This window comes from Triticum urartu, unplaced genomic scaffold, assembly GCF_003073215.2.
Source record: "Triticum urartu cultivar G1812 unplaced genomic scaffold, Tu2.1 TuUngrouped_contig_6110, whole genome shotgun sequence".
Lineage (NCBI taxonomy): Eukaryota > Viridiplantae > Streptophyta > Magnoliopsida > Poales > Poaceae > Triticum > Triticum urartu.
This window is the reverse complement of record NW_024116843.1, coordinates 1-23255: the sequence shown is the minus strand read 5'-3', so window position 1 is coordinate 23255 and position 23255 is coordinate 1. Positions and strand designations below refer to the sequence as shown.

Below are 23255 nucleotides of genomic sequence, written 5' to 3'. Positions count from 1 at the left end.
GCGACCGTTTGGCGTGGCGACGTACCAAGTGGGTTCAGGACCGGGGCTGGGCTGGCCGGTTGCGGTTCAAGTTTCGGGCAGCGGGTACGTCGTCCTTCCCACGCCGTTTCAGGCGCAGCAAGAGCGCAAGACGCATCTCTCGGTGACCACCTTAATGGTAACGCCCGCCCCGTCTTCATTGCCCCGCATCTCTCGCCATGAATGATACGTACCATGGGAGGATGCAACATGTCGATGTTTACATACATCAATTCATCATGGCGTTTGCGTTTGCGTTGGCGTCGATACGTCACAAGGCCTACCTCTGTTCGTGGGAGGAACTTAGGAGTAACATCACATACTCCAATACAACTTTACTTATGTGGCACATATTTAATAAAGAGAGAGGTGCTTGTGGTAATTAGCTAAGTTACCGAAACATTACACACTCCAAAAAATAATGAGTCTATAACCTAATAAATACATCGTTGCATGACACTACATAAATGTTCCTATCCACTATGGAGGTAGTAACAGTCTAGGAAAGTGTGTAAGTTACTAGCTTATGTTCTTGCCCATTGTGACCAGCCTTAGGCTCAACGAACATTTTGACAGGACCAAGGCGCTGCTGAAAGGATGTGTGTGAAAATTACAGCTTAAACCGACCAATCACCGACCTTTAATCCAGCTTACAGTAAATGAAAAATGATGAGCCTTTCGCTTCACAGCGGCTTGCATGCAAACCTTAAGTGTAGCATGATTGTTTTCCTCTGATGCATAAGTACATCGTGAAAGTACATGTACAAATATGGGAGAATAATGTTTAAACTTACTATGAGGAACATATATACTATGAAATGACACCTAATTCTCTTGCAAATACAGCTCTCTTAATCATTTCTTCACATGTACCCGCAGTCGCATTCAAGTAATGCCCCTTGATTTCACCGGTTTCGGCCTGTGATTTATAAATAGCTTCGGCACAAAAGACAAAACGGTCTCTCCAGCGCATAAATGGTTGTGAGTTTACGTTTTCATCATCTTTGGTAAAATCAAGTCCACCACGTAGACACTCATAACACGCTCTACCATAATTTTTTGCGGATAATCCCAATTTTGGTTTAATAGTACATCCCAATAAAGGACGACCGTACTTGTTCAACTTATCTCTTTCAACTTGGATACCATGAGGCGGGCCTTGGAAAGTTTTTGAATAAGTAGGGGGAATTCGTAGATCCTCCAAACGTAGAGCACGTAGGGCTTTGAAACCAAATACGTTACCTACAATGGAAGTAAACATGTTAGTAACGGAACCCTCTTCAAATAGGTCTAATGGATAAGCTACATAACAGATCCATTGGTTGTCTTCCCCAGCAACAGGCTCGATGTGATAGCATCATCCTTTGTAACGATCAAGACTGGTAAGTCCATCAGTCCAAACATCAAGGTATATCCCCCCCGAGAGTGCCATAATATTGAACCAAACCTTAAATATTTCTCTTACGCGAAATATTTATCTCAAGTTTTTGATCAAACGAATAAAGAATTGATCTATTAACTAAACTTCTCCGAGTATGGCAAAAATCATGACCTTACAGAATAGTTAATGATTCTTAGACTACTAAATAGAAAAGATTTGAAAATCATGGCATGGGTCTCCTTTTTTTCTTTCTTTAGAGTTTTCTATATGCACAATTTCTCGATGTTTCGATGAGAATTTCTTACCTGCTTTAGTTTCTGTTTGTGGTGACATAAGTCCCTCCCTATAACTCTTGAATTAAGAATTCTCACAATAACAGGGTCTACTCGATGTTAATTAGGCGTAAATGAAACTTTAGCAAAAATCTCGTAAAACAAAAAGGATATTCAATTAATATAATATCAACTCATTAAAGAAAATTGAGGGCATGCTTAGGTTAATGAATATGTTTCATTCATATATAATGCGTACACCCTGTGTATGTTCTATCCTATAGGAATTCCAATATAGGAATTCGATAGGAATTGAGTTGTTGTTATGGTAAGTTAACACGGTTCGTTATTAAACCATGGATTTGATTTACCAAATCCATAATTATTGTATACTCTTTGATAGATATAGCGCAACCCAAATTAATTCCTAATCCTTATTTTACAAGTTCTTAATAGTTCTCTTTTCTTATTTTGAATGCAAATACCTAACTAAATACTAATAAAATTCTTTGTTGACAGCAATCTATGCTTCACAGTAGTATATATTTTGTATATCGAAGTCCTAGATAGGAAAGTAGAGTAGGCACAGATCCTCCACAAAAGGCAAAATGTATATGAAAAAAAAGATTGATTGAACTTTCCAATGGACTCATTCCATGAGTAAACGATTGAATGGGATTCGCTTGGGCAACGAAATCAAGTCCTGGTCCCCTTTTCTCTCTTATTGAATTAACTAATTCATTTCCTTTTTACTTTTGGATTTTTTTTGATTTGATTTGGCATTATTCAACAATAAAAAAAGAAAAATTTCGACAAATTCCTTTTTTTTAATTATGTGATAATTATGAGAACCAATCCTACTACTTCTCCTCCCGGGGTTTCCACAATTGAAGAAAAAAGTACAGGTCGTATCGATCAAATTATTGGACCCGTGCTGGATGTCACTTTTCCCCCAGGCAAGTTACCTTATATTTATAACGCTTTGGTAGTCCAGAGTAGAGACACTGCCGATAAGCAAATTAATGTGACTTGTGAGGTACAACAATTATTAGGAAATAATCGAGTTAGAGCTGTAGCTATGAGTGCTACGGACGGGTTGATGAGAGGAATGGAAGTGATTGACACGGGAGCTCCTCTCAGTGTTCCGGTCGGTGGAGCTACTCTCGGACGAATTTTCAACGTTCTTGGGGAGCCTGTTGACAATTTGGGTCCTGTAGATAGTAGTGCAACGTTCCCTATTCATAGATCTGCGCCTGCCTTTATCGAGTTAGATACGAAATTATCCATCTTTGAAACAGGTATTAAGGTCGTCGATCTTTTAGCTCCTTATCGACGTGGAGGAAAAATAGGACTATTTGGGGGGGCTGGAGTAGGTAAAACAGTACTGATCATGGAATTAATCAATAACATTGCTAAAGCTCATGGGGGCGTATCCGTATTCGGTGGAGTAGGGGAACGGACTCGTGAAGGAAATGATCTTTATATGGAAATGAAGGAATCCGGAGTAATTAATGAAAAAAATATTGAGGAATCAAAGGTAGCTCTAGTCTATGGCCAAATGAATGAACCACCGGGAGCTCGTATGAGAGTTGGTTTAACTGCCCTAACTATGGCGGAATATTTCCGAGATGTTAATAAGCAAGACGTGCTTTTATTTATCGATAATATCTTTCGTTTTGTTCAAGCAGGATCAGAGGTATCCGCTTTATTAGGGAGAATGCCCTCCGCAGTGGGTTATCAACCTACTCTTAGTACAGAAATGGGTTCTTTGCAAGAAAGAATTGCTTCTACTAAAAAGGGATCTATAACTTCGATTCAAGCAGTTTATGTACCTGCAGACGATTTGACCGACCCTGCCCCTGCCACAACATTTGCACATTTGGATGCTACTACCGTACTTTCCAGAGGATTAGCTTCCAAGGGTATTTATCCAGCAGTAGATCCTTTAGATTCAACCTCGACTATGTTACAGCCTCGGATCGTTGGCAACGAACATTATGAAACTGCGCAAAGAGTTAAGGAAACTTTACAACGTTACAAAGAACTTCAGGACATTATCGCAATTCTTGGCTTGGATGAATTATCGGAAGAGGATCGTCGCCTTCATAGCAAATAATTGATGAAGGCGACCCTTGATCAGCGATATGGTAACGGAGTCATCCCCAGTCAGTTTGATATCATCAACATACAACAACAGAATAGCACGTCCTCGAGGATAAACTGATACGAACATGGCCGAATCATGATCACTCCGAGCAAACCCTGCCTGGATAACATAACCACTGTGCTGAACTTCAAAAACCGACGCTATCGGGGCTTGTTGAGACCATAGATCGCTTTGCGTAAAGGACAGACAAGAGAAGAAGTCAGAAGGGCAGGTTCTCTTTCATCCGTCTTTTCTAGGTGCGCATCTCCATCTACTAAAAGTAGGGGTGGTTGCCATAGATAGATTGGGTCATTCGTAACCTGAGCAATAACCGATGCTACTACAGCAATAACGGAAATAACCGATGCTACAGCAGAAACTACAGCTATACGTGGCGGCCCCACACGCAGCTTTGTTTAACAAGCATCACCCTTCCTTTCTTTTCAAATGCTTCCTCAGTCAATCAGCAGCTTATTCGATTCCTATTCTTATTAAACATCTGATATAGATGGTGGGAACAATGAAGCAGATTCTTCATCTGTAGGTTGCAATCCGTATGATTTCTTTTCTCGATCTCCTGCTTGTGTTTCACCTCGCACCTAAGCATCACGTTCCTAGGGACAGAGACATCTGCGCTCTAAGGCAATCATAGTACTACCAGCATGGTTACATCGTTCTGCGGGCAAGCTTCAACTTCAAAGTCACCTGATTTGGCACCAGCCAAAGGAGTAGGAACAGCAGCTGGGGAAGCACCATTACCATCCATGGGATGCTTTGTGAACAGCCCCCTCTGTTCAATACCGATACCTGTCAGATTCCATAGCTGATGAATCTCTTTCTTTTTCCCCTCTTTCCCCGTCACGCAAGACGCTTTTCTGGCACAAACCTAGTAGTTATTTGTCCTGCTGATCTTGGGTGAACTGATGACACTGATGCTCCAAGACCAAGAGTTTTCACAGCCAAAGCTATTGAAGCTGCTCCCTCCCATGAATCACAGCTTTCTGGACGCACTGCTTGAACACCATGGAGCAAGATAGAGAAAAAACTCCTATCCCAGTTGATCGAGCTGAACCCATCCACCGCCGGGCAGGTGCATCAGCCTCTTCTTTCTAGTTTCCGACAGGGCTACCCGCACTAGCCTCTGACCTCTACTCCAAAACCTGAACTTCACAGATCCGAAGCCTAAACCTTCACTACTTCCATCACTTCACAGAGCAGGTCTTGTTTTCAAACTTGCTTTCGGGTTAAGTGCAGAAAATCAATTCAATATTCCTGTCATTGAGGATCTATTAGATGAGCTACATGGTGCACAACTGTTTTCCAAACTTGATTTGAGATCAGGTTATCATCAGATAAGAATGAGAAGAGAAGACATTCATAAATTTTAGGACATATTTTTGTCATTATGAATACTTAGTGATGCCATTTGGACTCACTAATGCACCTGCTACCTTCCAATCTTTAATGAATCATGTTTTTGCTCCGGAAATACCTTTTGGTATTCTTTGATGATATTCTGATATATAGCAAGACCAAACAAGCTCATCTCAAGCATCTAAAGTTAGTCCTGGACATTCTAAGGTCATAAAAACTATATGCTAAGATTAGCAAATGCAGTTTTCCTGTCCCTCAAGTGGAGTATTTAGGGCATGTTATCTAAGGATAGGGTCTATCTACAGACCCCCACAAAATAGTTGCCATCAAAGAATGGCCAGCACCTAAGACTATCACTCAGTTGAGGAGTTTTCTTGGTATGGCTGCAGAAAAAGAAGATTTGTCAAGAATTATGGGATCAATTCTAGGCCACTTCATGACTGTCTAAAAAAAGATTCATTCCAGTGGTCAGATGCTCAAATTGAGGCCTTCACAACATTGAAGAATTGTCTGGTCACTGCCATTACCTACTTCTGCTTGGACTGACATCTCCCTGGATTTCTTTGAGGGTCTTCCCAAATCATTGGGCAAAGAAGTCATATTGTTGGTGGTGGACAGGTTCACTAAATATTCTCATTTCATTCCCCTTGCTCACCCTTATACAGTACAATCAGTCTCTCATGCTTTCATGGATAATGTTTTTAAGTGGAATGGATTGCCAAAGTCAATAGTCTCTGATAGAAACTGGATATTCACAAGTAACATGTGGCAGGCCTTCTTCAAAGCACTGCAAGTGAAATTGAGGTTTAGCTCTGCCTATCACCCACAATCAGATGGCCAGACAGAACGTGTGAATCAGTGTGTGGAAAATTACTTGCGTTGCATGGTTTTTCAGCAACCAAGGAAGTGGGCTAGTTTGGATCAAGCAAATGCCACTTGGGAGGATGCCGACTTCATCAAAGGTCTCTTTCCGGAGTTCTATACAGCTCCTATTCGTGGTTGGTGCCCTAATTCCAACACTTGACAATGCTTTGGGGGAGGTATTGTCATATCTGAAGATTACTGTACCTAACTCTCGATTGAATTCAGAGTGCTGCCTTTACTTCATCTGCCGTGAACGGAGCCAAGAGGCTTGCGTTCATTTCTTCAGTTACTCGCCTGTTTACTTTCCCCAGTAGCCCAGGGTCGGGAGCTAGGACTTCTGAGGTGAACAGTCCCTCAAAGTAACCCTGTATCAGAGATGCTAACTGGTCATTACCTTCGATCCTGTTGCCGTTTGAGTCATTCAGAAACTTTATTATGTTCTTCTTTTTTCTCCGTTGCAAAATGATGTGATGAAAGAAGCTCGTATTTCGGTCTCCATGGCGGAGCCAATTAGCCCTTCCTCTTTGCAGCCATTAATCCGAGTGCAAACTCTCTCAATTAAGTGTTGGAAGCAGTCGCTCCTATCCACTCCTACCAGGGAGGGGAGCCCCAAGTATTTGTCAGTGAGCGATTCGGTGACAATATTCAGCAGGTTGCATACCTCTTGTCTGTCCCCCCTATCTGTCTAAGGGTCCTTGGTAAAACTCTCTTCATTGAAGGCAGTACGTGGGTATCCATCTTATCTACGGTCTGCGGGTCATCCACATGACCAAAACAAAGGGTACGAAAGCAGTGAAACCGATATATCTGTTGAAGGCGATCCCACCGGTCCTATTTATTAAGTTGCAATGGCGAGTATCTTTGGACCCCAAAGAGTTGTATAAGTTGGAAAATGGAGATTTGCCTGTGGCATTGGCCGTTGGGCAGCTAGCTATTGCATTTGAAGGCTCCACAGAAAGAACCCGCAGGTACTATTACGACAGGTGGCTTCGAATCCAGTTTGTTAGTCGTTTGCATCTCGGTTAACAAAAATAAGCTTGAATCCCTCCATTCGTAGATCAATCAGCTAAAGTTGTTAAAACAATGCCCCGGTAAAAAGGTAGCAGAAGGTCGTTCTTTCTTACTCGAAGTTGCACTCAGGTGCTGCCGTTTTAGAGCTAGGCGATATTCTCTGTGTAAACCAGTATCGTATCTGTTCGATATGGACCATTCTATAAGTATAGTCATTTCAGTCTTCCTCAAAGGATCTCCGATCTATTGTGCAACCTTCCCTTCGAAACCCACCCCACACGAATACTTCTACCCCTTATCACAGCTCCAATGCCCACAGGCATCTGTCTCTAGCACAAATCTTTTACTGAAATCAGGGAGAACCAACACAGGGGCCTCAATTAAAGCTTGCTTGAGAACATCAAAGGATTGCTTTGGCTTGTCCACACAAATGGTACTCCTTTCTTTAACAAGTTCGTGAGAGGTCTCCTAATTATGTATATACAGGATGAGTCACATCTTGACCGGAGCCATGCGGAGCACAAAAAGTGAAGAGAAAGGATTTGTTCACCACTTTAAGCCAAAAGATAGAAATGAAAGCTGTTCCCATAGAATGAGATTAGATCCCGCAAGTGAGCTATTTATACCGAAGCTTACAAGAAGCAAAGTTGAAACGGGAGCTTTCCCACCACGGCATCCAACTCTTCTCTTCCGTAAGCAAAGGGGCTTTCAACGAGATAGGGAGCTGTACAATTTCACCCGTGGGTGGGGCTGGCTCACAATACAACAATTATCGCTACTGATTCCAGATAGAATGTTGATACCGGTGGAAAAGCACTTCTTTCTATGTATAGGGCAGTGAACTAAAAAAAAAGTGTCCTTTCTCGATACATAACATTGTATAAGTCAACCCAAGTCGCTTCTTCATCTCCGGGAATCCGGTAAGGTACTTTTGGAACACCAATGGGCATATTAGATTAATATTATTATATTATAGTAAGAAAACTACACTTTAATATATAAACATAAGAATGGAAGAGAAAGAAAGAACCTGAGAAGAGCTTAGTTGGAACTCTTTACCGGGATCATAGGGGCTATGCTCCCCTCTCTCTGTCTCAGTCCCAGCCAACGGCATAGCAACACCTACTCTTCCTTCTGATGCAGCCTTCCTGGATCCATAATTTGGCTTCCTCGTTTATTGATTGCTTGCAATCGCCACAACACCATTGAGTGAGCGTCATAGAATCCTCAAGGCGTGAAGTAGAAGTTCTTCGAACCTTGATTGTGTGTGTTCGTGCCCACTCCAATAGAGCATTTGGCCCTGTGAGCTTTGACTACGAAAGCTACCTATGTCAATCAGTATAGCCACTAGAGGGATTGGAACAGGTATATTCCTTCTCAGACAGTACTTTAAGACAAACACGGTTCACAAGGTGGATTTTCTATCTATTAGTTGACTACGGAGCTTCCTCATCCCGACCTATCTATATGTGAAAAGCTCTCCGCCAGAATCTTCGTAGTAGTAAGTCGTGGGTTACAAGCTGTCCCTTCCTCAAACCACCCCGCAATAGATATAGGGTTTACCAACCTCAGGCATGGACATAGACACCAGATCATTTTGATAGAAATGAGGTAGACTGGAAGCTGAAGCCAATAGACCAATGGAACTAATCAATCACTTGCTTTCCCGAACTGGACAGCAGGATTTTATCAGCACTGGACTTGAATCGCGTCGATGACTCTAATCTTTAGAGACAGAAGCAGATGGGAGAAGGTTGGATATGGATCATGATCAAGTCTACCTCGTAAGCCACTTAAAGATCTTTGAGCAGCTCGAGAGAGAAATCCGTCTTCATTGGTACAAAATAACCTTCGCCCCCCTTTTTTGTTATGGGATGGTGGTTCCTGTCTATCAACTAAGGTTATAAATTGATTCTATAAGAATCTAGTAGATCACGCACCTATTGTATTTAGTGTGATCTTGTGGGAGAGTAAGGAATCGCACCCTTAGCGTGAGGGGAATAGCCGGTTTCCTTTCCTTAACTAGACTACCTTACGGTAGCTCGACTGGGCACGTCAACGTATGTATTCTGTCTTCCCAATCAAACATTAGTCATTGCAGCTATTTCATCTGGTCTACTAGAGTAGAGAGATCTCTCACTTCACTGCACATCGCACTAACTAATAGCTAGCCGCCTCACGGATCACCTTATTATGTGCAGCTAAAGCGGGGTGTGTGCATTGTTCAACTAGAGCCGAGGAGGACAAAAGAATAAGGAACAATAGGTTCGCTACCCGATTTCAATAGTTTCCTTGATTTGAAATCAATCCAATATCCTTTCGAGAATCTAGAGTGATATCAACAACCTCCTAGTTGAAGTACAGACGAGGAAGCAGCCTATTAGTTTCAGTCCAGTCCAGGAAAGGAAGGCAATCGATTCAATTCATTCCCCAATTTCAGGCTTGGTGCTGCGCATTATTAAGAATATCATATAGGAAGATGGACTAGCTCGAGACCTTGGCTTCAACCAATCAATTGAATCTTGGACACATTGAATTCTTAGATATTGCTTAAGGGATCACCACATATATTTCTCAGATTATCATGTCTGTCTCGTCTTGCTATTTCCATCGACCAACCATGAGAGTGTTAATCAACTCCACCTGGAGGAAGTGTCAAAGGCGTCTGTCTATCAGTTATCGATAGATCGAACAAACCTAAAGGATCTGGTGGTTGTGTAATTGTAAGATTACTGATCATGGGATACGGATCTAGTTCCTGGCTCTGCCTACGCAGAGCTGAGTCGGATAGTCTTGAAGAGATGTCTTGGAATGTTTGATGGCCGTGAAAGTAAGAATTATTTGATTTAGCCATAATTCGCCTACTTTACTTTAGAGGACTAGCTCTTCCTATTGGACTCGTGGGATTGGAGACAGCACAACCTCAGGTTCACTATCTTCTTTAGAGTGGGACAGATAGACTAGAATGGGCTGGTTTTTCAAAAGACTTGAACACCCATCCGATATAGACTCATCGAAGGCAATGCGATAGGTCGTAGCCTGGGAGATAGGGGTTGAGCAACCAAGCGAACAAGGGCTCGTACTGTCGGAGGGTCCACAGGTTCCATTCTTGATCTGATTTCTCGCTATCTTATTCGGTGGTACAAAACGAAATACGACTCCTATTCTTGCCCGATGTAGGTAGCCACGCCCACTCTAATTCCATCCAATGTATACCACACTTTGGTAGAAGTTAAGCGCTTAAGCAGCTCCAGAAGCTGCAGAGAGGTGAAAGCTGGAAAGCCAATAGCCAGAATTCTTTTGGCAATAGTGGAATAGCCAGCTAATACTGGTGCAAGCTCGGGTATCGAGCAACACTACCTAGTAACCATACCATACCATACATCTACTAAACAGAGGATGACATAGCCAATAAAGGATTGGTAATTCCTGTCAGAAGAAGAATCAGAGGAATCGAAGCAATCATAAAAGCAGGAAATTGCAATGCCTTCTCCACCCCGTGTTGATAAAACAATTGTATTTAGCGCGCCTCAAGCCTCCTTCCTCGGGGTAGGTCCCGCGTATGACCCAACCCATCTCCCCGAAGGCAGGCAGGTTCGGAAATAGCTTGCGCAGAAGCGAGAACCCCAGGTCCATATCTAAAAAAAAATATGTAGTTTTTGTAAGCGAGCTGAGGAATAAAAGTAAGAAAGATCCGCAAGAGAAGAAAGGACCTGGGACAGAAGAAAGAACCGAACCCTATAGTTGTACAGAATTCCGTTTGTCCGCTTTCCATTTCGACCACTCGCTCCTATGTATGAAGAATGGCTCTTCCTTGTCTTCATCTTTTCCAATCGACTGCCTTCGGGCGGATCCACACACGGATATCGAGTCAGTCTAGTGGCTCATGCTGCTTAATAGTGGAGGCGGGTAACAACTGCTCTTTCTTCTCGATCGAGTAGCCACCGCATAAATTGGTAAGCTTCCCACGCCAAAGCTAGTCTTCCTTGCTTTCCCAACAAACAATAAGACCCATAGCATGTGCACCAGGATGGTCTTTCTATCCCTATCTATTCTCACCGAACTAGACCTCTCATACCCGGCTACAGGAGAGGTAACTACCTCTGATTGATTTTATTCGTCATAAATGATTTCCGCTGACTCAAGCATAGCCAAGCCATTAAGCTAATATCTCCCTTGCCATTAATTCAACAAGGCTTCCGAGAAAGGCATGTTACGAACCTAAGAACACCTACCCACCTATTAACTTTTGGAATTCTTAGCTTTGGACGTTAAGGAATGAGTGGAATGAATAGACGACGTACTCTCTCTAATCGGTGCAGCCTGCTGAGCCCCCTTTCTCCTCGGTCCACAGAGAAAAAAATGTAGGACTGGTGCCGACAGTTCATCACGGAAGAAAGAACTCACAGAGCCGGGATCGGTAACTAATAGTACTACTAACTAATACTAATATATAGAAATAGATATCTAGAAATAGAAATGAACTAATATATAGATAATCGAAATTGAAAAGAACTGTCTTTTCTGTATACTTTCCCCGTTCTATTGCTACCGCGGGTCTTATGCAATCGATCGGATCATATAGATATCCCTTCAACACAACATAGGTCATCGAAAAGATCTCGGACGACTCACCAAAGCACGAAAGCCAGTTAGAAAATGGATTCCTATTTGAAGAGTGCCTAACCGCATGGATAAGCTCACATTAACCCGTCAATTTTGGATCCAATTCGGGATTTTTCTTGGGAAGTTTCGGGAAGAAATTGGAATGGAATAATATAGATTCATACAGAGGAAAAGGTTCTCTATTGATGCAAACGCTGTACCTAGAGGATAGGGATAGAGGAAGAGGGAAAAATCGAAATGAAATAAATAAAGAATAAAGCCAAAAAAATAAGTCGAAGATAGAAGAGCCCAGATTCCAAATGAAGAAATGGAAACTCGAAAAGGATCCTTCTGATTCTCAAAGAATGAGGGGCAAGGGGATTGATACCGAGAAAGATTTCTTCTTATTATAAGACGTGATTTGATCTGCATATGTTTGAAGCTTATCTCTTTCTATGCATGAAAGGGTACAAAAGCATATTTATTCTGAATCAGACGGCGAAATGCACTGGAGTACTGATGTTTACCATGCGCCCGAATATCAATATGGTAATCTTCGCCGATTACCAAAAACAAGCCATTTATGGATATTGTCAGTAAGTATGTGCAGATCCAGTATAGCGTCTTTTTCACTCCACAAGGATCAAGATCAAATGAATACTTATGGTAAAAAAGATAGGGAAATTCTTGATTATTCAACGTCGGATCGAATCATGTCCAATGGCCATTGGAATTTTATCTATCCTTCTATTTTTCAAGATAATTCAGATTTGTTGGCGAAAAAGCGAAGAAATAGGTTCGTCATTCCATTACAATATCATCAAGAACAAGAGAAAGAACTAATATCCTGTTTTGGGATTTCGATTGAAATCCCCCTTATGGGTGTTTTACGTAGAAATACTATTTTTGCTTATTTTTGCTTATTTTGCTTATTTTACTTATGGGTGTTTTTGCTTATCGTTTTGAAAGATTTTTACAAGAGAAAGATTGTTTTGTGATCGTCCTTGATCAGCAAAAAGAGTATATAGCTCTTCGGGAATGTGCCATTTTGGGGATTCCTACTATTTCTTTAGTCGATACAAATTGTGACCAGGATCTCGCGAATATATCGATTCCAGCCAACGATGACACTATGACTTCAATTCGATTGATTCTTTATTTAGACTGATTTAATTGGAATCGATCATCAGAAGAAACAAGAAAGCTAGGGGAAGCACTATTTTACTTTATTTTCACTGATTCTCCCATATACTGAATTGAAAAGGTAGTCTTGATGCCCTAACTTTCGCGTAAGTACATGTATTTGTTGTTGTTTAGTAGCGTTGTATGTGCTGAGACATCTTGAGCTGAGACTTTGTCTCACACTATACATCTGCTCAGACAAGCTGAACAAATTCGAATTACGAATGTTTTTTTATTGGTGAATAAAAATTGAAAACCGTGAACAATTTTCGAAAATATGAAAAGAAATATTTAATCATTTTTTAAAACAAATTATTCAAACTTGGAATTCTCAACATTTTTTAAAGTTTTAAACAAAATTTGAATACTATTTTTTTGAAATACTGAACTTTTTTGCAATTTTTTAAATTTTGAACAAATTTTTAAATACTGAATTTTTTTTGCATTTTTTAATTTTGAACAAAATTTGGAATTTTGAAAGTTTAAACAATCTTTGAAATTCTGATTTTTTTAAAAAAATTGAACTAAATTTGGAATTCTGAATATTTTAAAAAACCTTAACATTTCTGAAAAATCTGATTTTTAAAAATATTTGATCAATTATGATTTCTGAACATTTTCTGCAAATTTAAACAAAATTTGGAATTATGGACTTTTTTGAAAAAAGAAACAAATATTGATTTTTTGTAGATTTTTTGAAACACATCATCGCTCGCTTCACTCGTGCATGCTGACCAGCGAACAGCTGCTTGGGTGTTCTCCCTTGTGGATGCTACGAGGGTATTTGGGTTGAGCTCCTGCATGCTGAGGAGGACCCGTGTAGGCTACCAAACACCCAAAAATGGATTGAGTAGGAAACTTTTGTCCTCATGCACCCTATCAAACACATGCTAATTGCACACGCAGGAAACGAGGCACTAGCATGAGCCTGGTCATAGTGGGGAGTAACTTATACTAGTGTCATGCATATGACACTAGTCTAAGTTACTATTTTCATAGTGCAAAGTAACATACTAGTAGTGTCATATGTAGCTTTATTTAATGGCTTGTAGACTCATCTTGTCTTGGTAAGCGTTATGTTACAGTAACACATTATGTTACCACTTCTCAGTAACTACATATCACATAAGCAAAAAATTTCGAAGTGCGCTATGTTACTACCTAAGTTACTCCCACTATGACTAGCTGAGGCGGGTTGTAGGTACAGTTTGCATGCACTCACATGCATGCAAGCCTCCTAATTATGCACAGAAAACAAGACGCAACATAGAGAGTAGAGAATAGAAAAACACATATATTGGTGCATGTTTAGCACGTGGGGCCTAATTTTTCTAAACATGGCTTGGTGGCTGGACGACCCTTTAAACCCGAATGAAGGGACTATAAGGAGGAAGAGAGAAGAAAATATGGAGACACGATATTACGTCTATGTTGGCTTATACATGCATTTGTTTCCTTTAGTTTGCCACTTAACTTTTGGGTGAACTTTTTGTTTACTTTATTTCACTCTAAGAGTTGTTGTTGTCTTCTTAAAGTGCCGACAAAGGAGAATGCAACACCAGTATAATGTTATGAAAATATGTTATTTGTTTGAAAAATGGTTTGATTATTTCTTTCCACACATTATGTATGCATGCGAAGAAGCTGAAAAGGACCATAATTTTAACATTGTGACTCATTTAGAGAAATAATGTGCCAATATTTATGAACAATATTGTAGAGTTATGACTTACATGCTAAAATCAAGAAGTTCGATGTGATGGACAACAACCCAGGAAATAATCACACAAGGAAAAACACTAAAAATATGGCCTATGATTCATCAACATTTCAGACTTTTGGTCAAACATCCTCTTGCAAGAAATTCAATATGGTATCAATACCGAGACATCTTGAGTTCAAGATCCGACCAAGGCAATATTTTATTTAAAAAAAGTAGTCTACATTGACCCCACAGCTAAGACCTGGCATAGACTAGACATATTTGGGGCCTACATTGATCCCATCTAATACTACATGATATAGCTAGATGTGGTGACGAGTGTTAAGTATATCTCCTGACATTTTCATGAATTTTAAATTTGGAGTGAATTAGATGGCGCATGTAATTCAATCAAAACAAGCAATGTTTTTGTTCACGCAAACTAGTAAAATTTGCAACAACCTCATCCAAAAGTGGTTGCTAGCTACTTGTCCACTACTTGCCATTGACATGTCATGTGCCTGCGACATGACACCTTTATTTATAAGGCATATGGTAGCATATTGTAAAAGGAACATTTTCGTTATCATGTAGAAACTTGGAAAAGTCAAAAGAATAATAGAGGATGTTCCACGACAATGTAGAAATATGGTAGATAACACATCTACATTTGTATAGTTGCATACACCAGTAGAGCTATGGCAAGGCTCAAAGGGCCATGGGCCACCCTGGGCCGTATCAAAAAGGAGTTTTACATAAAGGTAATCCCACAATAATGCATTGGTTTTTAATTTGGTAGCACTATTTGCACTATCCGGTCCGCCCAACATTTTTTGGGTAGCTCCGCCACTGGTTGCATATAACGTTGTTGGGCTCGAATATATGTGCATTAAACATCCCTAAAGATGTTTTGATTGGGGCCACTTTTAGACAAAAGAAGAGTCAAAGATGTTTTAATGTTACTAAAAGTGAGCCAGATCGATTTTGCTTGCATTGTGTTTCGGTTTTTGTTTCATTGTGTTCCATCCAATACACATTATCTTGGACACATATAGCATACTGCAATTATTTTTGTTATTTACACCAAATCATTATAAGAACTTCACATCAGCATGTTTCATGTTAGTTTCTATCCAATTATTTGTAAGCCAGAACATGTTTTGATGACATTATCTTTTATTAATGTTTATTGAAGATGTAAGATGTAACATAAGCATTTTTCATGGAATTGATAACCAGATGTACTAAGAAAATAAATAAAGTCAAATCAGTAAAGCAATATGGCATAGGTTGATTGTCATGTCTAGTTTATCTTGATGAACACAAGTGTTATGTACTATTTATGATTGGCATATAGGAAGTTGCAACAAACTTACTACCCCAAAAAAATATTATTAGTAATTATGAGTTTCATTTATTTCTTATATAACAATGTTACTGGAGCCTATGTTATTAAGATAATGGGGACCGAGATATAACTATTGCTAAGTCACAACTAAGATCATTTGATTTAAACACAAGCTCTGTGCAAGCACAAAAAGAACAATATCCCACAAGAAAGAACAGTAAGAACTTACTACCGACCAAGAAATAAATATTTTTGAATAGTCAACCGAGCCACAATACCTTGACAAATGTTAGACATTTGTCTTGCAAAATTTGAGTGGAAAATTGTAAGTTCACATCAAGTCCTCCATTCCGTAAGGTTGTCACTCTCTTATTTAAATCCAGTTATCCGACATGTATGTTAGAAAATAATGTTTAACGTGCTACCAAAGTTATGATTCTTTGTAAGTTCAACCCTCCACAATGAGTCAACTCTTGTATTTTGTTATATTATCTTCATATTATCATCCTCCATAAAATTATATACGTGGCGGGACTAAAAGGGTCCTATGATCCAGCCACGTATCACACATATGTTTCATTTTTCTGTTGTTACGCATATATGATGAGAAGTTGAAGATCGACCATTTTAACACTCCATAGACATTCGGCAAAAGCATGCATCCACATTTATGCCTAGTATTTTATTTGTCATAGGAATAATAGTTTTGAAGTATGGAACTGTTGTTATGTTTCTATCACTTTTAAATTAGTGGGGTCAAAGAATGTATTGTTATGTGTTTTCTCTAGAAACACATAAAGCAACCCGACCAAAAAATCAAGACAAGGGAAACAAGTAGTCTTTCGACCAATGTAAACTAGAAAATGTTCAACAACCTAGCTTAACAAAAAAAGTGTTAGCTAGTTCCATTTTGGAAAATCATTCATATTTCACCTGGCAAACAAAGGTACACCTTCATTTCTAACATAATTGATGACTTGTTAAGAAATATACTAGGTTCCACAGAAATTTTGAAAAATCAATAAAACGTGAAGCAGTGTGGCAGATAACACATTTGATTCCATATAGTTGTATAATAGTGCTAACAGTGTTGGCCTCAAATATATGTGGCCCAAATTTTATTAAAAAGAAAGTTATTCAATTTGGTGGGCGACAAGATTTGACACTAAACATGTCTAGGATATGTTGTATTCATACCACTCGCGGATGAATAGAAACGAAAGATGCACAAACGATATATTGAGTCATGTCCACTTTTTCTTTCATTCTATTTCATACAGCACACATTAAGGCCTCCTTTTATTTATAGGAATCCTATAGGATAAGATTGCTAAAGGAAAATTCCTATTGAGCTATTTGGTTCATATGTGTGGATTCCTATTCCTATGTAGGATTGCTTCATGTCTTTTGGATTTCAAAGGAATTATTTTAGCTCGGACCCAATGGAAACATTCGTATCCCATGAACCAAGTGACATATATTTTCTTATAGGAACTCTGATGACTTTCCTATTCCCATGATTTTTCTATCTTATGGACCGGATGAGGCCTACCTCTTAAAATAGCAAGTTGCATTTGGTTTAGGTTACCCCTTTGTAGGATTGGTAAGTATGTATAGAGGGAAGTGGTCGAATAGACTACCAAGGAAAATAATGGAATATGTTCCCAAGTTTTAATTTCTTGGCAGATTTTAGGCTTTTCTAGCAATCTATAGAGCACCATATACATGCAAGTCTAGAATATAGGCAGTGGAAAGTAAAGACATGCAAGTACAAAGTAAGAGAGGCAGAGTTGTGAAAATCGCAAGCGCAATTGGCTTGTTGAAGATTTTTCCTGTGGTTTGGATAATTGGCGCCATCTTACATGCACGTTGATGGAGGCTTTTGTCCAGGAAGGATCTAAGACCGCAAGGATTTCGGTTGCAAAATTCCACAAAGGAATAATGTCCATGAAGGACATGCCCATGAAGGGTCCACGAATTAGCAACCAAACTATTCCACCATGGCTTATGCCCACGAAGTACTAGCCTCACCAGGGTAGACCTTTGCGAAGTACGCGGTCTCTAAACCCATACAAACTTTTTTGGGTTCTTCACAAAGTTGAAGACTCCCAAGCAACACATAGCCGACCCAGGAGGTGCACACCCTCCCAAAGTAACAAGATAGAGGTTGTTGACAATAAATCCCTTGTTGATGCGCTTCAAAAGATAATCTACTCAACACTCAAACATGTTCAAGATTTAGCTATGGATTTGGAGAAGTAGGAGTGGAAATAAAGAGGGGGTTTTATATCAAAGGGTTTGATTGGATGGTCGGAGTAGAAAGTACTTTAAAACCAACACAAGGAGGTGGCGTTCTTTCTCAGAACAAATGATGGAAGTGGAGTTTGCTTCGAGATGAGCTAGCAGGATAGCTAGGGGTATATATAAACCGGGCCAAGAATCTGACCATTACTCACCTTTTTGCACAACTCAGAGGCTCCGATTGGTGTTGCTCGATGGCTCAGAAGTGACAAGTTTCATATGCATCGATAGGTCTAAATGGAAATCAATAAGTGGTTCTGAAGTGAGTACCTCAGTGGTGGTACACTCATTGTCAGCACTTCGAAAGTTTCAACTAGAATGGCTCAGAATTTCCGACGTGACAATAGAAGGTTTATGAGGTTTCTTCGGTGGCTCTGAATGGGATGCTTGAGGCGTCGATTGAAATAGGGTTTGGAACAACGACTATATCTGGATGGTATGGTGGTTTCGAGTGGAAGTGCTTTGGCATCATCGAGTTGCATGTCATTAGAAGATATAGTCGAAAACTTGAAGGAGTTTGATCTCTAAGCACATGGAGCAAAAGGCTCACAAGTCCTCATCCCATTTTGATAGTATCGTCATGCCTATATACTCAATGCGATATTGGGTCACGGAAAAAAGAAGAATCCTCTGGCTTGTCCAACAATTGTCTTTAAGCATTTTTAGTGATCACCTTCCATTCCAACGCTATTCCTATTGTTTTCTGAAATACTCCCTTTGTTCCTAAATATAAGTCTTTTTAGACATTTCAAATGGACTACAACATACGGATGTATGTAGACATATTTTAGAGTATAGATTCATTTATTTTGCTCCATATGTAGTCACTTGTTAAAATCTATAAAAAGACTTATATTTTGGAACGGATGAAGTATACTTTAAACTAGCATTAGTTCTTTGAGATATCTTGATATAAATTACCAAAATTCCCCTTGGGGATTAGATGCACTTTCACCCTTTTTACTAGAACATGCATAAAACCCAGTATAGGGAGTGTTTAATGTTTTACATTGCTATGAAATTGTTCTATAGTGCCAGAATAGTATGCCTGTGTCCTTTTTCACTTTTATTTGATGAAGCTAGAGAATAGAACATAGGGACTTTTCATGAGCTAGACACCATAAATATGGCACCACACCATAAAGCAAAAAAATGATCAGGCCACTTGTTACTATCTCTTTTGTCTCGACCTACATAAATGTTACTATTTCTGGCTCATATAAATGTTACTATTTCTGGTCCACAAAAATAGCAATTGCGACAAACTTACAAAAAATAGCATATTTCCTTCACTTGTGATGTGGCAATCATCTGGGAGCCTAGATTATCAAATAACATTTGATCAAATATTCAAGCTACCAAGAAAGAATTGTTCTTAACCATCCAATCCAACTACGAGATTGAGCTATAGTCACTCAGTAAAATAACATATTTGCATTGGAAAATTTGAGCGAAGACATAGTATTTTTAAGACCGCATCAAATTTGGATAGTTACATATCAAGTTCAATTTCTTAGGCCTGGTTCTTTGGGGGCGGCTTATGAAATAAGCTTGCAAGGGCCGCTTAGTACTTTAGAAGCCACCAAAAGAATTGGGCCTTAGTCCAGTACTCTTGCGTTTAAATCTTATTAATTGTTATCCCAAATATATGTTAGAAAAATGTGTTTATATCCGACCCTCTACGACGGGTCAACTCCATTAATCTTTCATTTTCCCTATCACTTTCATATTGTCATTGTCGATAATATATGTGACATGACACGGCCAAAAGTGCGCACTTGTTCAAAGGAGGCCGAAACCCCCCAGGATCGAGCGGCCAGGAGCGGGCCACGTCCCCTCGCCCCGGCCGCGACCCATCCGGGCCGTCCGTTGCACCGCGCGACACGGACGACTATGCGGCCACAGGCCCCGGCTCGACACACGGATCGACACATCACACGGCGCCACAGTGAAGTTGTTGTTCACCGTACCCCAATCTGTGACCACCACGCCACGCCATGATCACCACCACCGGCTAGCTGCTGATCGAGCTCCCCGCCCCTAGATTCCCAGCGCCTCCTCCCCATTCCTCTCTCTCTCTAGCCTCTTCTTGTGGTGTTTGTGCGGCGCACGCATGCCGCGCACACGGCCCCAACAGTGAGAGGGGGGGCTGGGCAGGGGAGGGACGCCGCCTGCGACTGCAAAGCTGTCATCTTCTGCCCCCGGGCCTCGCCTCGCCCCTAATAACAGTGGAGATTCCCGCCTCCCCGCCCCCAATTATGGATACCCGCGCGGGGAGGAGAAGAAGATAGGAGGGGAGGACGAGGCGCGAGGCCGCGGCCATTGCTCCGGCTCCAGGTGAGCGGCTCCGACCCCTCCCTCCCTCCCCTGCCCGGAGTCCTACCCGAAGGCCGGATGGCCGGATCTTTCGCTCGCCCCCGGGGCGGCAGGATCTTGGCGCCGTCTTCCTCGATTTGCCCGGTTTCTTTTTCTGTCCCTCGTATCCCTTTTTCCTCGCGGCCCGTGGTTTCCATTCCTAGGCGGGGCTGCTTGTCCCTCTGGTGGTTGGATTGCCAATCTGGTAATACCAGGTTGTTGCTCCCTACCAGTGCCATGGGAATTTCCTGATGCCTGCACAGCAACAGCTTCAGGTGTTCCTCTTCTTATTTCCTTCCGCCTCCCTTGCGGGCCGCGCTTCCGGGGCCAAATGCCACGGAAAGCTTAGCAGCTCGGCCTCCCAAGACTCATCACCAGGGGACTTCCGTTGCCGCTCTGTTCCTCCTACAAGCAACCAGCACCAATCCAGCTCGCGTGCCTTCAGCTTCAGGTTAAAGTTGCATTGCTCCAGCAAAACCGATTTCAGGCCTGCTATTGGCTGGAACAAGGAGAGAGCGCTTGCTGTTTGTTCCCCCCGATTTCTGGTCGGCGGGTTGCTTCTGATTTTGATTATGCCTTTTCTCTTTCAACAAAGTGCACGATGCCTTTGCCAAACTTCACCCGCGGTGCCGCCTGCTGAATTTGCGTCTAGGCCCTACCCTTTTTGCGCCGGTATTTTTGTTATCATCACAAGTAGTTGTGATGTGGATTTATGCCCATTCCCGCTGTTTAAAGGCAGAATTTGTGCCATGCCTTTCGCGAACAAACGGATGGAGACTTCCTTCGCCCTCTGGCTTTTGCAGATTCCACCATCTTATGATATTGCCTGCTTGGTTCTGCGGCGGATGCGCAGCAAGAATATACACATATATAGTGGGTCATATTCGTCGTACAGAGGATTCCTCTTATGATATTACCTGCTTTTGTTTGCGTGGTTGCAATCTTGCAAGAACCTATTCCCCGAGAATATCAGGCTATTCCACCAGCACTTGTTTATTCTCTTGTGTATAATAATAACCTGGATGCTCTTAGTTTCAGCATATATTTCCCGGTCCGATGCAAGTTATAGAGCGCAAACACATTTGCTAGATTTGTCCAGTGTCTCCTGACATTTTTACCTTGAAAGATTATGTTCTCAGACTTGTTTGTTCTCATTTTTAGGGCCATAGCTTCTCCTGTCCATCACATCTGTCAACTGTTCGGCACAATGAGGCCTTCAGATGACAGGATGCAGCTCTCAGGTTTGACGCAGTCGGAAGAGTCGTCGCTTGACGTGGAGGGGCATTGCTCTCACCACGAGGCATTTCCTTGTTCTCCATCGATGCAACCGGTTGCTTCTGGGTGCGTGCACACAGAAAATAGCGCGGCATACTTCTTATGGCCGACTTCAAACCTGCAGCATTGTGCGGCGGAGGGACGGGCAAACTACTTTGGGAACCTCCAGAAAGGATTGCTGCCGATACTCCCTGGAAAGTTGCCCAAGGGTCAGCAAGCAAATAGCTTGCTCGACTTGATGACCATAAGAGCTTTCCACAGCAAGATATTGAAGCGTTTCAGTCTCGGGACCGCAGTGGGCTTCCGCATAACAAAAGGGGTTCTCACAGAAACCCCCGCCATTCTTGTCTTCGTTGCTCGAAAGGTTCACAAGAAATGGCTTAATCCGAACCAATGCCTTCCTGCGATTCTTGCGGTACGAGAACCTCATTTTATCTCTTGTCTTATATTATTGGACAGGCTTGTTTTCAGACTTGGGAGTCGTTTTTGTCGTCGACTAATATCTTTCACTTGTCTGGATGATTACAGGGTCCAGGAGGTGTTTGGTGTGATGTCGATGTCGTAGAATTTTCATACTATGGTGCACCGGCTCAAACACCTAAAGAACAGATGTTTAGTGAGCTTGTTAATAAGCTGTGTGGCAGTGACGAATATATTGGTTCAGGCTCTCAGGTTCATACATCTATGCTCTTATCTGTATTGGTTTGCATTGCCTAGATATCATCTTCTTTAAGCAGTGAATGCTGCCATGTGTATAAATTGGATTGAGCACAGACATGCACTGCTAGTTATTCTCTCTATCTTGCCAGTGGGCCGTTCAAATTTTGTCAGGATTCTTTGGACAAAGTGAATAAAATTGCAGTGACGATAAGGTTATGACACGGGCTGATAGTTACTACTCCCTCCGTTCATTTTTATAAGTCGTTTCAGACAACTGAAAGTGAGCTGTTTTGCAAGCTGTCTGAAATGTATACAATTCCTTATAAAAGTGAACAGAGGGAGTATGTCAGTTCGCACTGTTATGCATAACGAAGAGCGACTAGAAGTCCTGCCAGTGCTAACTTTGTTCTTGTTTAGTTTAAGTAAATCTTTGTTCGTTTTTCTTGTGGTGGTCTCTAGAGCGCCAACTGGATGTAACTTGAGTTATCCCATCGTGAACTGATCAGCAATCAGAAGTAACTTTCTTGCCGGTAGTCTCTAGAGCGTTGTGTCATTTAATGACTAGAATGGTCTAAGTTATCATATGCAGCTTAACAATTGGGCCCCTGCATAAATCTAGTCACCACTCGTCTTTAAAACTCACGTACTATTTTGAATGACAGTTTTTTTTTCCAAAACATAACTGAATTATATACTCCAGAAGTTAGAGCAGCATATAGGGCATTGAATGATTCAATAGGGCATGCTTCTCATTTCCTGCT

At 41.1% G+C, this 23255-nt stretch overlaps 2 protein-coding genes and 1 long non-coding RNA gene across 3 annotated transcripts; all 3 read left to right on the top strand.

The window, feature by feature from the left end:
• Window positions 1-2021: 2021 nt before the first annotated feature.
• LOC125530150 (ATP synthase subunit beta, chloroplastic-like) lies at window positions 2022-3787 on the top strand. Its single transcript, XM_048694553.1, has one exon. The coding sequence runs from the start codon at window positions 2516-2518 to the stop codon at window positions 3785-3787; it is 1272 nt and encodes a 423-aa protein (XP_048550510.1). The 5' UTR covers window positions 2022-2515.
• A 1112-nt stretch (window positions 3788-4899) lies between these two features.
• LOC125530152 lies at window positions 4900-12015 on the top strand. Its single transcript, XR_007292841.1, has 2 exons — window positions 4900-5995; window positions 6087-12015. It is a non-coding gene; the product is annotated as an uncharacterized LOC125530152 (long non-coding RNA).
• Window positions 12016-20223: 8208 nt separating this feature from the next.
• Window positions 20224-23240, top strand: LOC125530151 (protein NARROW LEAF 1-like). Its single transcript, XM_048694554.1, has 3 exons — window positions 20224-20541; window positions 21721-22249; window positions 22363-23240. The coding sequence occupies exons 2-3, from the start codon at window positions 21767-21769 to the stop codon at window positions 22549-22551; spliced, it is 672 nt and encodes a 223-aa protein (XP_048550511.1). The 5' UTR covers window positions 20224-20541; window positions 21721-21766; the 3' UTR covers window positions 22552-23240.
• The last annotated feature ends 15 nt before the right edge of the window (window positions 23241-23255 follow it).